At 41.2% G+C, this 18417-nt stretch overlaps 1 protein-coding gene across 1 annotated transcript in view; it reads right to left on the reverse strand.

Moving 5' to 3' along the window:
* Positions 1–18417, reverse strand: part of nrg3a (neuregulin 3a) — a 351002-nt gene that overhangs the window by 124002 nt on the left and 208583 nt on the right. The window contains exon 2 of the mRNA XM_030747487.1: positions 15291–15420. Within this exon, the coding sequence (XP_030603347.1) occupies positions 15291–15420 (130 nt within the window). The remainder of the gene's footprint in view (positions 1–15290; positions 15421–18417) is intronic.

The following is an 18417-nucleotide window of genomic DNA, read 5'->3' on the forward strand; positions in this document are numbered from 1 at the left end:
CAGGAAAGGTTTGGTTTGAGGATTTTTCAACTGATCTGTTGAAAATGTCACCAAAAAGTTTCCACTGGAAGGAAAGCTGCCTCCACAAAACGCTGAAGGTCATTTTGTTTTAACAATAGAATTTCTCGGCAAGACATACCACAGGGAAGCCAGGACGGACTTGAAAAAAGCTTAATGAAGTGTTGCGAGGTCTTAATATTTTGTAACTTTATGGAAAATTTGGTAATTAGCAAGTCCCACCACTGGCCCCTTCAACAAAGCAATAACACTAAAACTTATTTCTTTGGCACATTCCTCATTCCCTAAGCATAGCAAAGCCTTTAGCTTGTATTCACAGCTGACTTTTCCGGAGGGCTTTGTTCTTGCTGTTTCACAATGCAAAGGCCGTGCTACTGTTCCACTGGAGAATGAAAGTATGATGAAGCACTCTCTTCTTTTACAAATTCTTCCCCCAACGCAGAAATACAGTAATTTACAACTAGGATGGGGTATGTGAGTGCAACTAACAACATCCGGAGAGTGCCTCCCACGTGTGTTCAGTGGGAGCCAGGTGGACATTTGTTTAGCAAAAAGATAATGCTCTCTAGAGCTGAATTGCTGAAAGATGATTTACCAAAATATTAAATATATAAATTTAACTCGTATTCTTCTCCATGTAGGGCTGCAACGATTCCTCAAATAACTTGAATAATTCAATTTTAAAAACAACACAACACAAATTTGTTGCTTCGATGCTTCGTTTAAACTCTGCAGCTCAGGTGTCTCCGTGTTAGTGGAGCGTTTCATCCACATTAGCAGCATTAAAGTTTTCCGTCAATGTGACGGATTTCCGTCATTTGGAAAAAACGACCTTTTAACACCGAGTGGATCATCGCTGACACGTTTTCCATGCCTCCGCTGCTCTCTGCTCCTGTGTGTGTGTGTGTGTGTGTGTGTTGTGCTCGCTTTGCTGAGAATTGAAAGCTGTAGCTACCGGTACTGATCGCTATCACCACAGTTTGCTAGTGGGCGCTGCCATTAGCACTAGCAATCATTCAGGACCAGCAGGAAACTTCCCCGGTCACCCGTTTGGTACCGAGGGGCTCCGTCAAAATATTTTTTATGCTTTAATCCCTGATTAGTAACTAAAAATAGACCTGCAGTAGAAACGTATTTAGAAGGATGCTGGTGAATACAAAGCATTACAACATTAAACTCATGCAGGCCCCAGTTTTACAACAAAAACATCAATAACACAACAGCAGCAGCTGTTTTACATGCAGTCTGTCTGCACACACGTGGTAAGTGCAAAGAGGCGGAGCCTTTACTGAGACGGTGAGCTCAGGTGGAGTGAAAAGGAAACTTTTTCAAGCGTCCAAAGCAGCAGCGCTTGTTCCTGTAACCACAATTAAAACCTTTACTGGGACACAGCTGGAGGTCCTTCATCAACCACCCGATCAGCAAGTGAAGGAAAGAACTTTGTAGCTGCTCCACACACCGCTGTTTGTTTCACACAGAGAAAAACTGCAACGACGCTACGAAAGTTAAAATATGCAGAACTGTTAATTAGACAAAAGTATTTCTTATCTGATTACTTGATTAATTGATGGAATAATAGATAGAATACTTGATTACTAAAATAATCAATAGGTGCAGCCCTATCTCAGTGTTATGTTTAGTCTAGCAAGAAAAGTAGCAGGAAAAAAATGAAAAATACTCCAATCATGAGCCAACAAAGTTTTTAGAAGCATACTGTGGACGCACAATAATGCCACAGTGTGCACTTTTTGAGAGACAATTAATCTTGTAGCGTGTCAGTATGCGATAATATTTTTAACAAGGGCTAGCCACTGGAGTCACAGCATGAGGAAAGCAGAGAAACACCATGCATGTGAAGAAACACTGTGTGTAGCAAAAACCTAACAGGCCTCTGGTTTTTGGCCCAAAATAGCTTATAAAACACACAGTGAGGCTCATAAGGGAACACAGACTTGTTAAATGTCCCAGCAGGATGTTTTTGGCAACTGTGCCCCAATTTCATACGACATACTAATTTAATATATATATATATATTTTTTTTAAATTAAAGCACATTCAGGCTGAAGAAATAACAGTAACATTAAACAACTCTAAGATAAGACCAGAATTGGCAGGTCCACCACTGGTACCCTGTGCTGTTCACTCTGAGCACATGTGACAGATGTGAAAAGGTCTGAAGAAGCCGTGGAGAACGTTATGCTGCCTGTACTGATGTTCAGCATGACCGCTTAGGTGGCAGGTCAGCGATGGAGTGGGGAGCTACATCCATGGAGTGACGCACAGACCTCTACAGGCTAGGCAATGACACCCTGACTGCCATTAGGTATTGTGTTGAAATCCTTTGTCAGAGCCTATGCTGGTGCAGTGGGTCCTGGGTTCCTCCTGGTGCACGACAATGCAATGAAATTTCATTAAATAGACTAGCCTGCAGCATCATCATATTTACAGTTTGATTTTTGTGGTATCTTTGAATTCAGGCCTTGGTAAGTTGATCATTTTCATCACCATCAAAAGATCCGGCATCCTTTCATTCCTAACATATTACCTAGTCCATTTCAGTGTAGATATCAGCATGTTTTTTCCCCCATTGAGATCTGATGTGTTTTCAGAGTGTTCATTTATTTATTATTTTTTCTGAGCAGTGTTTATATATGAGGTGTGTGTCTGTGGGTGAGAAAGCGACAGGTTGAGCTCCAGTGACATGAGAAGCACTAGACTTAGACACGGAAGATTGTCAGCATCCATTAGGATCACTGCCATTATCTCCTCATAGCCTCTCCTCTCCTCTCGTCTCCTCCCCTATCTCTGCTCTCCTCACCTCTCCTCTGTTATCTGTGGCTTTTGTGCTAAATCTCTTTGGAAATGCTATCTTTTTCCTTCTTCTACTTACACTATGTTGCCAAAATTATTCACTCACCCATCCAAATCACTGAATCACTTCCACAGCCACAGGTGTATAAAATCAAGCACCTAGGCATGCAGACTGCTTCTACAAACAAAGAATGGGTCGCTCTCAGGAGCTCAGTGAACTCAGCGTGGTACCGTGATCGGATGCCGCCTGTGCAACAAGTCCAGCCATGAAATTTCCTCACTACTAAATACTCCACAGTCAGCTGTGGGATTATAACAAAGTGGAAGTGATTGGGAATGACAGCAACTCAGCCATGAAGTCGTAGGCCATGTAAAAATCACAGAGTGAGGTCAGTGGATGCTGAGGGTTATAGTGCAACTTTCTGCAGAGTCAATCACTACAGACCTCCAGACTTCATGTGGCCTTCAGATTAGCTCAAGAACAGTGTGCAGAGAGCTTCATGGAATGGGTTTCCATGGCTGAGCAGCTGCATCCAAGCCTTACATCACCAAGCTCAATGAAAAGCGTTGTAAAGCACACCACCACTGGACTCTAGAGCAGTGGAGACGTGTTCTCTGGAGGGATGAATCACACTTTCAGGAGTTGGGCTCGGCCCCTTAGTTCCGGTGAAAGGAACTCTTAATGCTTCAGCATACCAAGATATTTGGGACAATTTCATGCTCCCAACTTTGTGGGAACAGTTTGGGGATGGCCCCTTCCTGTTCCAACATGACTGCACACCAGTGCACAAAGCAGCTCCATAAAGACATGGATGAGCCAGTTTGGTGTGGAAGAACTTGACTGGCCTGATGGAACACCTTTGGGATGAATTAGAGCAGAGACTGTGAGCCAGGCCTTCTCTCCAACATCAGTGTCTGACCTCACAAATTCCCATAAACACTCCTAAACCAGTGGAAAGCCTTCCCAGAAGAGCTGAAACTATTATAGCTGCAAAAGGTGGGCCAACATCATATTAAACCCTTTGGATTAAGAATGGGATATTACTCAGGTTCATATGCATGTGAAGGCAGACGGTTATTTAGTGTATATACCTCTATCCCGAACAAGCTGACAACAAGCAAACGGATGTCAGGTACAGGACAGCATGCCATGTCCTGACAGATGCTGTGTTCTACCTATGGCCTTCATGGCCACAGCTTGAAAAGAGAAACACTCCTTTCTGCCCCGTCTCAGCCCGAAGCAAAGAATTGTGGGGCTGCAACCCTGAAATAGCTTCTTCACTCTTGGTCAGACACAAACAGCCCTGCAGTAAACCAAAAAAGAAAAATAATGGCTCCACTATTAGCTACGTCTCTGCAGCTCATGATTATCTTTTTATAGCCAAAAGTGTTTATACACACACACACACACACACACACACACACACACACACACACACACACACACACACACACACACACACACACACACACACACACACACTCACTCTCTCACACCTACATTCATATTCATGTGCACATTTTAATAAAATCGAAAACGAATGTGAAACATATTAAATGCAGATTAGGATACACTGATTAGAAATCATATGGAATGACTGTTTAATTTATTGATTAAAACGAATCTAATTATTTCAGCATTTTTCATCATTTTCAGCTGGTGATATTACTCTATGAAGCCCAAGGGTTTCAGTGTTCCCTCAGCTGACTCAGATTTCATGACTCAAATTCAATACAAAACAATTTATGCGTAAGCAGACTGATTCATCTTTCAGATTTATCTGGACTAATTCAGTAATAGCAATAATATAATGTTACATGACTGCTGTTTTTACCTAAAAATGGTGCTGCTGTGATTACTCTGTGTTGGAATCTAAGTAATTTAGTCCAATTTTTACAATGCATTGTGAGTGGGTTAGACGGATTTTCTTCTTGCTGAATCAAAACATCACCCACAGGATGAATTTGTACAATTCTGGAAATGTAGTCAGTTCAAACTATCTAATTAATCCCTGACGCATATTTAAAATTTTATTGTTACACGTCAGAAAGGAAAGTAATGTAAGCATGTTCTGATTTTTGCCTGATTTTTGATACTCTTAATTGGGGGTATAAAGACGTGCTTCTGCTTCATCCCACCTTTAAACATAATGTGGCTCATTCTCCACACGTCACACGCCAAACACAGACACCCAATATGGCGGTCCATTTAAGCCTGTAAGAGTTTCACATCTTCCCCTCTGATATGCCAGTGCCACTGCTGCTGCTTTGCATCACTGTCTGCTGATTCAGCCACTTCACCACCCCAGCACCCACCTCTAGGCTCAAGAGGAATATTTTTTCCCCTTCAGCCTTATTTATTACTCCCCACATGTATATGTAACCATCTGCAGATGACAGATGAGTTTGGGGCACAGATCATTTCAAATGTGAATTGCCTAACTGAACTAAAATAACATTTTACTATTTAAACTTACTGTATCATTGGTGTTAGTAGAGCAGGTCATGCTCTCAGTGCTCCTTTGGCCTTAACATGAATGGGTGTAAATACAGTAAAGACTCAAAGCAAAGTGCTGATCAGAGACCATGAAATCACAAACTTCAATGAAAAATAACTGTCAGAGATGGTACTGTGGAGTGGGAAATACATTAAGGCCTTACTTGCACAAAACCAAAACCTGGAATGCCTCCTTGTGACCAACTGTCAGCTCCACGAAAATCACACTGCCTTATTTAAGCCAAACAACAGACAGGTGCAGCTGGAAGAAGTTCAGCCCCACTCTAACATGAACAAGCTCCACCATTTGGCTCTGCATCGGGCATCACTTCCAAAGAGGGTCTAAACTAAATGCTGCTTGCCATTGCTGCACAGCCATATCTCACACCTGAGTTCTCCCACTCCTACTTCAATCATCCCTCCTTTGAACAGGCGCTATTTATTGAATTTTATATAGAATCCTGAGATACAGTGACTGAATATAGGAAATCTCTTTTATACTATGACTGGACTAAAAACGTGATGCTTTTTTATTTACTGAGACATGAAAATCAGCTAATTAACATTTTAAATGGAATATTTTAAACTTGACTGAAAATTATGTCTGTGAACTTTCCCTTCCATGCGCTGTTTACCCCGCAGAGTTTCATCAGGTCCAAGAACCTATGAGCAGAACCTCTGAGCTGCAGGATTTCAAACATGACAAACATCTGTACTTCACTTTGACTTGTGCCATCCCTGCAAAAAAAAAAAAAAAGCCCTAGACGTGACTTTAAGCAAGCAAATCACACGGTCCAAGTGCCACACTACCCCGCCAGGTCAGAACACAGGTTTACCTGATTGTTGTTCCCATAATTCACTCTCAAGGGGAGACAGGTGCTATTGTGGGCCCCTTGCAGCCACACAAACCTTAAGCAGGTGCTTAGTTAACTTATGCATCGGATCAAGTCTAATAACACTGCTTCACAGGTGACTTCTGACTTTTCAGAAAAAGACTTAATTGCCTGTAATTGGAAAAAAAGGCATCTTTTAAAGACAATTATATTGAGTCTGGTTGAATGTCAAATTGGCCATTAGATCTGTGTCAGTGTGACATTGACCTTGACCAGATTTTGCTCTCAGTAGGATGGGAAAACATAAAATATCCATGAACACATAACGAGGTGCATGAGGGAGCTGCTGTATGCAGGGACTATGTATGAGCCCTCTCCTTGTTAAAGGTTTGTAAAGCATCTGAGTATGGGTGTTTTGCCATAGGGTTCATACATTGCATGTGATTACATGTGTAATCAAGCCTCGCTATTCTGAAAATATCCTGACTGAGGGCTGCTTCTTGTTAGTCAGAGAAGGAGACAGACATGTCTGGGCTTGGGGCGCTGCTGCCATTTCAAAGTGAAGTGCACTACAGCGAAAACACACATCAGCAGGCTGGTATAGCTCCCAGGTAGCACTGGGACTCCAGACCTGCTTAACATTGCAGGCACAGCTTGTCTTCAGTTATTCTCTTTTTTCTATTCTCCCCCTCTGTCGCTTTCAATCTCCGTCTCCATGTTCCATATTCCTCTCTCTCTCCTTTTCTCAGCAATTCTTTATGTAAATATATATTTTACTCTTTTGCTTTATACTTTCATAATAAACGCTCTTCTTCGATGTCACATGTTAATATTTACTGCTATGCCAGAGTTCAGTTATAGGCATGGGAAACTGTTGCCAACTTAAAACCTTACCAATAATAATAATAACAATATTAATAATAATAAAATATCAATAGTTCTATGCCTTTATCTCTTATTTATTGAGAGCTCTCCCATCCTGCATGAAGGGGCAAAGTTAATTCAGAGTTTTTGAGGGAAAAAAACGAGGTTCATTTGCATACATTTACATCCTATTACCACATCAAACCTGCTGACTTGAAAGGGATCCCTTGATTAGGAACACCACCAAATTATTGTATGTCTACATGCTTCTCCGCTCCCCCACCCCCACCTCTTACTATCTCCTTTCACTCTCCTCTGCTTCACTTCTGAGTTTTGTTACTGTACACTACACATCTTGCGAGTTTTTGTGGATCATTAGAGGATAACACCGTGATATTCTTCAAGCCTGGATGTGCCAAACACTTCCTGTAACCCCATCTCTGTCTCTCGCCTTTATTTTTCTGCCTCTTGCGTTTGTCTCTCACCATAAGGTCATGACTCCCCTTCCCTGCTTCCTCAGTGTATTACTGACAGCCCTGACAGAGCTGTCAGACGTGTGATAGCTGGGTGTATGTGTGTGTTGTCTCTCTGAACATACCTTTGAAATGCTTATAAACTTTTCCTGCATATGCATCACAGTATGTTATTAGCCTCTGTGTGGGTGCTGGAACAAAAGTGTGGGCCTATTGCAGCTCACTGATTCTCATAATGAAAAACTTCCTGTCACTCACATCAAAACATGAAGTTACCTGCGCTTCATTTCATACCATTCATGAAGATCCTGTTTAAACCATGAAATACATAAGATGATGAAGACCTCGTGACATTACCACACATGTAATGAGTTCAAATTATATCCAGGGACCACAGAAACAGTGCAAACCACTAGAAGGAAAGTTTGTTAGGCTTCACGCCAACCAACAAATGATCTTTGCCTTCTATTGTTTGCATGACTACTTTAACTATAAAGCTGTGTTTGAGGTTTAGGTACCAAATCTACATGGTTACGGTCATGCCAGTTGTATTCAAGCTTTTTTTTAAGTGGGTTTAAACAGTGGTGATGCAGTACTTTGAAAAAAATGGAAAAGAAAAAAAAAGTAGTGTTATCCAAGAATTAAAATACACCATTTTACTTAACTGCTTTAGGATATTCTTCATCAAACTACCTTTTTAAAAAAAACTGCCAGTGGCACAGGCTTTGAGAGCTATTCACAGGGAAATGTCTTTTTGATTAATGATCATAATTTGTGTAAGTGCCATTACTCACAACAGTGCTGAATTTGACAATTATTTCAAGCTTTCAATTGTTACGGCACTCTCACAGTGCAGATCCCAGCTCCTGATTCCCCATCACTGTCATAACAGATTCATCAGGCCCATAAACAAACAGCATATAGCATCTTTTTTTTTCTAAAGTAGCAAATTTACAACTTTGTTTGTGAGACTGCATATTCTTACACACACACACACACACACACACACACACACACACACACACACACACACACACACACACACAGTGTACAGTACGTTTGCAAAGAACCTTAATTGGACACTCTGTGCTGTTTACTAAAGTGAGAGAGCTAATGCAATTGTGCAATTAAAGTTGGTGAATCTTTCTAATTAAGACAAACAAAGCCATCAATACAAATCAATAGGATGTTCAGAAGCTGCTGAGCCTGAGAAATGGCACTGAGAAGACAGCTTGAGAAAACTCACAACCGCTGAAAATAACACTAATCAGACATAATTCAATAATTTATATCTAAATTTGCAGAGCTGGTGCACAGCGATGGTGTGCTGCTCAGCCGAAGGTTCAAATGGACAATTGCAAAATGAGCATCAGAGTCCCAGTGATCTGGATTTAGATCTATATAAGCTGAACACAGCAAGGTTAATGTGTCTGCATCATATAAATACATATCTGAGTTTCCATCAGCACTTGAATATTATTATTGACTTTGGTTGCTCAGTGAGATGCTGAGCAACCGAAGTAACACAAAGGCTCGCGAAAATCCTCTCCAGGTCATTTCATTCATAGCTAAACACATAAGTAAATAAATACTGATTTGAGGTTTTACAGCAGTGAACACAGGCTAGTTTTTCACTTTTATTCACAATATGAAGCTTGGTGGGAGCTGATTGAGCTGCCAAGTGATAATCAAGCCTTCATTGTACGCTAATTTAATCAGCAAGCAGTGACACACTAACATTTGGCCACCACTGCTCATACTCATCTCCTCCCAGTCACCATGTCACCCAAAACACATTTTTATTGCTTGTTTCCGGGTCCAGAATTTCTTCCCAGCTTCTGCCTTTCATTCCCAGGCACGTCGAGTGCTCCTCTTTGCATCTTGGAGGATTCGTTTACCAAAAGTGGTGCCTTCTAGCCACAATATGCAGTCTCTTATCTGTTTAATTTTCTCCCACCTCGAAAGCATGCCATGGCATCAGCCTTGTTTATTACTGTCAGAAAGACACCAGTCGAACTCCCACTGGTGTGCCATTATTATCGCACAGATGGCGAAGAGGGTTTAGAGAAATCGACAAAGCAAAAGAGAAGGAGAGAGAGAACGGGGGGGGGCTGTCTGGAGAAGGAAAAAGGAAGAAAGATGGGGAATAAATGACTCAGGAAAAAACAGTAGTATTTTCCTTTTTATCAGCATCTTGTGAATTTAGTCAGCAGTACTGATTTTTTTTCCTGTAATGACAGCACACCTCGACATTGCTTTGTTTACAGACATGCACATTCACACACACACACACACACACACACACACACACACACACACACACACACACACACACACAAGCACAAACATGCAGTATTCTCTGTAGTGAGCATCAGACACACCTTTATCCAAGAGGCTGTCTCCAGCGGAGGTAAATCCCTGCTGACAGAGATAATATTTCATAGAATCCACTGACCCCTATATGTACTCCTCGACTCCTGACAGACTCACAGCTGGAATGTGATGTTGGTGGTATCTTGGGATGACTTTCGCATGTGTCTGTTTCTGTGTGAGTGATTGCATTAAATGCTTTTCCAAAAGCTTGGAGCAAAGAGTTCAGGCACGGAGAGAGTGACACTGACTACAGTCTCATCAGTTCTGAGTATGAAATGTATTCTGGAGCTACTGAGCACTTATTGAAAAAAAAAATGCAGAGGATTATAAAGCATTATTTATAACTGTTGCCTCAAAAGCATTTAAATACCACTTGATGCCAAAGCCATGCTCGCTAACACTGGAAATGACACAAACTTTGATTTGAAGTAGCCACACGTGGTTTTACGCTGTGCTGTTGATGATTAAGCAGCATCATATTTGAATGAAAACTTGTTAATGCGCATCTTTTCCGAACATGTTCCCATCCTGAAGCGTCACTGCTGTTCTGTCACATGCTCCCACAGATGTAGAGGCGCACACACGGCGTCCCTGGGGTTGCTGCCATAACACACCAGGCACAGCTACACTGAATGCAGCCAGATAATGATCCCCTTTTAAAGAATAATGCGGTCCACATTTAAAGGCTGCAATTATCAAATAATAACACTCACCTCTTAATTTGGCTTTTACTCGCTGGTTAGTTAGCTGGTTAGGTTGAGGAAAACATCTCGGTTTGGTTTAAAATATTCCCCTTCCCAAAATTATTCCTCAATATGAAAAAAAAAAACGTGTTTGTGTGTGAGCACGTGGTCTTTTACAAGTGATGAGCTGGGAGCAAGAGACCCATTTCACTATGGCTGTAACCCAGTGCACCATGACAGCAACCAAAGCACATCCATGAGATACCAGTGGCTTTCACAAACAGCAATATCTGACACCTTGAAAACAGTTTGTTTCCAATTTATGTTACATTTTAAAATAACATGTCATTACATTCTATGTAGTGATTATTAATGAGTTGTTATTAATGAGTAATATAGTACTGGAATTCTTCAGAGTCTGTCAGAAATGTGTCAGGTGCCTGTTTTTTTTTTTAATATACATTTTAATCATCTTGTTTACTGGCAGCTTAAATGCGTGTTATTGCTGCTATGTTTTCAATTTCACGCATGCTTCTTGTTAATTGGCTTGTAAGTGTGTGTATGTGTGAATGAGGAGGGAAAGTAAAGTCATCTATTCCTCCGAGCAGCCACTCTTTCCACCTGTGAGGCCCAAGTCAATCTGGTGGGGCTGATCCACGGCTGAATGCTTTGGAAAAGCCTGAGGTCACCCACGAAAGGACGAGGCTGGAGTCCACAGAGACAGGAGGGAGGATGAGGAGGATTGTCAGTAAGGGAAGGGGGATTACGCCCCAGAAAGCAGTGGAACCTTACTGAGTGAGGTGAAATGTTGTATTATTCTGATCTGATGTGGTCTCAGCTTGGCTTTTGTGAATATCTCATTTTTACAGCAGTTGTATTCATCTTTTTGATAATATTTGATCAAAATTTAAAAACTGGCCTCCATGTCAGGTTTTTGACTGTAAAACATATCAGCGGAAGGGTCATTTAATTATGAAATGTTACAGGTTCAACTATGCAGAGGTTCTTCTGTGGCCTTTTGCTCTCAATCATGAAGCAAAAAAAAAAATGATTAGCGAACGACAGAAAAATATCAAAAGAATAAAATCCTAAACGTCAATAAAAACTCTGCCCTTTAACTTGAATAATGTTTTTCTATCCACAGTGCTCTCGAGCATACTCTTGAGCAATGCGCTCCACATCAATTCAAAAAAGACGTCTGAGCAAAAAGAAAGTAAATTAAAAACCAGCAACCAGCCTTCCATCATAATTCCTGTTTTATAAAGTGTAGCACGAGTCCGGCGGTAAGATTTTAATGCTTCTTGCTCAAAAAAGACCCTCAGTCGATGAGGTCAACCACGTGACCTGCAGCACGCGCTGAACCAGGACGTACGAGCAGTACGTAAGCAGCACCAGGGTCTGTGTGTGACATATCTGCTTCCACCCTCCAGAGACGATCTGTGTCACTGTCCTGTCTCATTGGCTCGGGCTTTAGAAGGATCTCTTCCAAACCCACACCGTCTCTACTTGCCAGGTGAGATTGCCTTTCTGATGCTTTGGAATAGCCTCTCAACAGAGGGCAATGAGACAGGCTTAGCTAACTAGGCAGAAGGGCACAATTTTTGCCTGGTCACTCTGGCAGATGGAAATAAATACTAAACTGTCCAGAAACCAAATTTACTGCCTGCAGCTCCAAAGACAGAATAAATAAACGGGGGCCAAGCAAGAAGCAAGGAAGCAAAATTTCCTTGATCTCTGGCTCACCGGGGTGAATGCAACAATCAGCATATAGCAGATCTGTTACTCAGGGCCACCAATTTCCTCTGAAATCAGAGGATAACAATAAAAAGATGAAGGACTGTAAAAGTATAAAGGAAAAAAGGGTAGGAATGATATTTTAAAAGACATTGTTTGAAGCAGTAATTACACAAACTATTCCCAAAGAGAACCAAAGGTTCTCTTTGGGAAAATCATACTAAGCTGAAAACGTAATTAATCAAATTCAGTATCGCATATTTTTAAAACTCAATGCTTTGGCCTCTTGCCATGTTCTTAAAATATTATCTTAGCCCTGTGACTAATTTCTTGGTTAGCTGAGCGCTAATGATTGAATGCCTGACTATGTTGCTCGAAGCAGCGAGCACTGGCATGTATGCATGGTGGGTCTCTGTGTGCGCGAGAGGACGAGCAGTCCTCATGACTCACATCTCCTTGTGACTCTGCAGCCACCCCGTAAGGATGGCAAACACAACCGTCGCACACACTGTCAGCGCTGAACAATGCTCTGGGGGGCAATCCTGCGCCTGCTTTACAGCTGGCAAGGAATGCCACTTGATACTTGAAATATGACTCTTTGGAGGAAATCGCAGCAAAAAGGGTCAGGTTTCATCTTACTAATAAAGATGATTAATTCGGTGACAAATAATGCCACAAAACCAGCTCAACTTATCCCCATTTAATGTCTGAATTGATCACACTTTTATAACTGGATTCATCTCAATTTGTTGTAAACACAAATTGAATCAGATTATGCATTGATCTCACGCCTGCAGTGGAATTCATCATTCTTTTGTTGATGACAATGAATTAATGTCTAACAGCGAGTCGACTGTTGCACAATGCAACCTTCCTTTTTATATCAGTGTTTTTAATATCTAAGGGCCTCACTCAATAAGCAGATCAATTTATGAAGCACTCCTATAAAAGGGTTTGGACTGAAGCATTATCTTAGTTTAATCATCAGTTCCAAAATATTAAAGATGATCCCTTCTGAACTCTAAATGTTATCTTTTAAGCAACACACTTTATAGTTTTACTGCTTCATCATACCAGCTGTTATTCAGATTTGGAGCAAATGCCATATTGCTTGATGGTCCATGTTATTCCTTTAGAAAGCTCATTGCCACACGATTAAGCAGTGGAGATCAGCCCTGTGCAGGGTTCTTCTCTCCTCTCACATTAACATTCACAGACAGCCCGATCGAGGCGGTCCCGGCATACATCGCAGCCCTCCACTCTGAGCTTGTCCACAGATTAGGTTGTCACGGCAACAGAAACAACAGTCCTCCCCCATCTCCAACTCCTCGTCCACCTACACTTTGGTCTTTCTCACCCATTTTCTCTGTTCTCTGCTTGTCTTATCCTACCTCATGTTACAACACTGCTCCTGAAATACAAAAAACAACTAAATAAATCTGAGTTTTGTGTGCTTGGTTGACTTTTTTTCTTAACAAAAGCTCGCAGTGCATAATCAATTTAAAGCTGCAGAAGCTTTAAAGTCGTGACCCTCAGTCTGCTTAACCACTATCAGCAACTAAGAGATATTAGTAGACTTCTGATGCCTGAAACATATTTCATGGGGCAAAAAAACCTATTCTCACTCTTCCAGCAGTGCAGTTGCTCCAAAAAAATAACAATAAAAAAACATATTTTATCTGTGAAATTAAAACGTGAAGTCCAAATCCTGCCTTCTAAATCTCCATAGCTCTGTAGATCCCATAAGCATGATGGAAGTCCGAAATCTGAGTCTAAACTGCTGAAGTGCCTGCAGATGTTCAGCTCGGGACTGGGTGCTGATTACTGGCCGGCAGCATGTAAGTGGACTTGTAAACAGAAAATAACAAATTTCCCATGTGACTGGACTTCTCACAGTACTGTTATTTGGTGTTTTTGTGTGAAAGACCGAGTGCATGTGTGGCGTTTAAATGGACAGTGACCACTGCATCTCATATTCATTTTGATCATTTTCTTTTACAGTTTAGTGAGTCTCACACTGCTTTTACTAAAATCCCTCCTCATTTGTGCATGCTCACACACACACACACACACATTCACATGTGTATGGATGTATACTCATAGCTCAGGGGAGGCAAAACACACTCTTTGAAAAAGAGGTCGGGTGGAAGTCCTGAGGTTAGATTTTGGAAGAAGTTGTTCTGGGACTTAATTAGTAAAAGGCGCCACATTTGAAGGGGCTAAGTGCCCATGAGCTCTACTCTCAAATCTGGGACAAATACGGTGCATGTACATATTACAATAATGGTGATACTCATATGTATACACCCACACACACACACACACACACGCAAAGATGCAAAAATCTTTCTATAAAGTAAGTCAAATAAAGAAGCAGTCCCCACAGATGCTGCCAACACAGCTCTCTTTTCAACATAAAATACTCTATTGGTTTGATTTTTTTCTTTTGCAGTGGACGGCAGCTTGGATTCACAACATTTGTAGTCACCGATGTGCATGCTCAGTATCTCACAAACCCTGCTTGACCAGTAAATCATTCAATATGTGACTGCCTGCAGAGCTTTTGGCAGGAAGAGGTGAAATGAGGAAGTGTGCTGCCTTTTTGCCCTTAGCTTTAGGACCCTTTTCTATTCATAAAAGCTTCTGTCTCCCGAGTATGACATAGAAGCATCTCCAACACCTCCAGAGGGTGAGTGTTTGACAGGGAGATTCCTTCATTGATCAGCTGATTATTTCACTATATTTACAGCAGATTTACACCACTTAACACAACCCAACACATCCATGCCCCAGTAAGAAGACAGGTTTGGTATACAATTTGTTCACAAACTTCTAAATTGCATACATTCTTTAACAAATTATCATTTTTTAATGCTCATATATCTGGCATCTAATCCAAAGTGTACAGCTAAATCTCCATTCATATACCAAGCAGACACAACAGCAGGAAAAAGAACACAAGAAAGGAAAGAAGCAGAGGTATTTAAATAATACTATCACTTACTTGCAGTGCTTGTGAGGCCCGCTGAGTGTCTCGATGACAAAGCATTCACCACCATTCAGGCAGTAGGCCAAGTCCTTCTCATGACAGGGTTTGAAATGCTCCGAGTGTAGCGGAGGGACAGTTGGAGATGCTGCAGGACAAACAAAGAAAATCTTGTCAGTCACAAGCAACTCACACACACACACACACGCACACACACAGGCTCACAGTCCTTCCTTCAGCCTGGACGGAGTTCTTCCAAAGCTCTGGTTTCAGAAGCCTAAAATGCCGTTTGCGTGAACATGTGGAGGAAAACTCTTGTCATGGCTGCAAATAAATCGTGCAGTAGAAAAATAAATAAACTACCACAAGTCAGTTTTCTGGCAAGTGTGGCTCCAGCCAAGGATCCATAAGAATGGTTTGTCTGTGCCTCACGACACACCACACGTTGTGGATAATACCAACATGCGATTGTTTGTTTAGACTCTGTAGTGTCACAAGCAAAAGATGGATGGAGGATGGATAATAATCTGTCCTTTTATGATTAATACTCTATGGTCACACTAATGCTGTTAGAGAACTTGAGTTCTCCCAGTGATTTATCACAACTTGCATGGCTGATTGTGGATAGTACACACGTCTAAGGGAATCTGCTCAAAGCACATTAATGGATGATCTTATAATTGAAATTAGTAAGTGAAACACTCGTTGCTCAAGAGAAAGAAAAAAATAAGGCATGATTAATAAATTAATGATGTTATGGGCATGTTATTGCTGGTTGAGGATAAGCTATAGAACAAGAAAATGTATATTTTCATTTATATTTATATTTCATGGCAGTCATCCATCAGCATTGATTAGAAAGTCTGCGATGCAGCTGATCAAGTCATAGCCTTCAGACACAGGGAGAAATCTGATCTGCACCACAGATAATGTTCTTATTAATACCAGACTGGACTGCTGACTGTTTCCTTTGTGCTTCCAAATGAAAAATGAGTCTGCTAAGGGCTCTCATTAGCAGAATCCCAGCTATGTTTGTCTGAAAGTAGCTAGGCGAACAGTGATGAACCAGAACCCTACGCTGTGATTAAAATCAGTTTTACTTAGAGGATGTTGTTACTTCCTCAGGAGTACTGATTACTGTATTCGGTTGTTCTTTAATGATGTGTGGAAGATACATCCAAATGAACTGAAGATTTTTCAATCAAGAAAGGAGGTGAGGGGAAGACTGTGGAGGTGAGTTAGAGGTGAGTTATTTCGGTATGGGCTCAGATCCCTTAATCAGCAGTATGAGGCAGGCACATGATTGAGCGGTGGGTTGAATTATGAGACACGAGGTGCTGATCGATCTTCAGGGATATTCCATAACCGTTTGTAATTAGCAGATGAGGTGCTGGTTTTAAGTTAGAAATGAAATCAGGAACCAAGTAAGGGGTAAGCTGAGGTTTCCAGCAGCTGGACAGCACAACAGTACGCTCAACACGGGACACAAGCATGACGTGGAAAAGCACGTACAGACTCATTAGTTCTGGCTAGAATCCTGAAGATATACTACCTATTGCAGATTTCTCCAATAGATTACATGTATCTCTATAACTGTATACAGCACTCTTAGGCAGTAGGACACTGGCATTAATATTTTGGTTAGTTTAACAATATCTTGTGACATAAATCTTATCAAAACTTAGTTACAATGTTAATTTAAAATACATTTGTGAGCTGAGTTGCTGCGTCTTTTGTAGGACGTGGGACATTTGGGAGTATATGACAGGGTTTGGTCAGATTTGTTTATTCTGCGTTTCGCTAGCAGTTGTGAACAAACTCATTGACTAGTTTGTAGTGCATCCAATTTAACCACCCAACATAAAAACTAACCATCACTGGGTTTTCTCCCGTAAAGTCATCTTAACTCTGGCAACAAAGCCCTCACTTCCCCTAAACCCACAAGACAATGTTTATGCCCAGTGACACGACCACAAGCTTAGCCACTGAACAGCTGCCACGAAAAGACCCAATTCCATTTGAATTAACAGGGCAGCATAATAAATAAATTTACATTCAGATTTCTATGACTTACTCTGCAGGATAACACTACCTGAACACATGCAGAAAAAGAGGCCGCTTTACTTTGCTGTTCACATGCTGTGGATTCACAAGGACACGACGAGAATAAATTCATTTTTGAAGAAGGCATTTCAACTAGACAAGGACAAATGGAGATTAAGAGAAGTCACGATGGTGAAAGAATTCATAATAACTATCTCCTTTGGTATGTCCAGACATAGATCCGCATTCTGCCCACAGAGATATTAAAACAAAGGTCTGAAGCACAAAGCAGCGCTGAATCTTCCCTTCACTCGAGCTCCAGCACTCGATCTTTTTGAAACAAAGGATTTCCTTCCACACATGATTTCATGCTTGGACTGGGCTGCGCCGTTTTGTTAGTCTTTGCAATAAGTGACAGAAGCACCATTTGTCATCCTCTCCCTTTGTTGTTTTGTTGACAGAGTTGTCACAATGCACTGTAGGTTTTTTAGCTTAACACTCGTCACCTGTCATCCCAGACACTGTACGCACTCAAAGAATTGTATCATTCTAAGGAATGCCAGAGTAGACTGAAAACAATAATTTCAGTCTGCTGGAAATATCAATGCAAGTTTAAAAACATAGCCCACAGACAGCAGGCGTCAATCACTACAGAAGAAAACAGTCCAATTTACTCCACTATGATGTGAAAAGAAAGATGGCAGAGGGCCTGCAAGGATCAATAAACCATCGGATGCTGGATAACACAACCCTCCACTTCAACCCCTCTTTTACTTCTTTTGTCTCCTTCTCTCCTTCTCACTGATTACAAGCAAGAAAATGGGGAAAGAATGAGAAATCTGCTGATTTTCACCCTGGCATCAGGGCGCTGCTTAATTGTGGAAGAGAGGAGGCTGGAGCCATTTATGTAATAGTTACAGAATTAATGATTAAAAAAGGAAAAATCAGGGTCCTTTCTGAACTTCTAACAATGACACAGATGTCTTCAGAAGACACTCAAAGAGGTGGATAAGCTAATTAGATTAGCCAGAGATAAATCAAATCATCAGTAAGTGCAGGTGATGCAATATTCATGATTCAATTATTGTTCTACAACTTTGGA

This window comes from Archocentrus centrarchus, chromosome 15 (assembly GCF_007364275.1).
Source record: "Archocentrus centrarchus isolate MPI-CPG fArcCen1 chromosome 15, fArcCen1, whole genome shotgun sequence".
Classification (NCBI taxonomy): domain Eukaryota; kingdom Metazoa; phylum Chordata; class Actinopteri; order Cichliformes; family Cichlidae; genus Archocentrus; species Archocentrus centrarchus.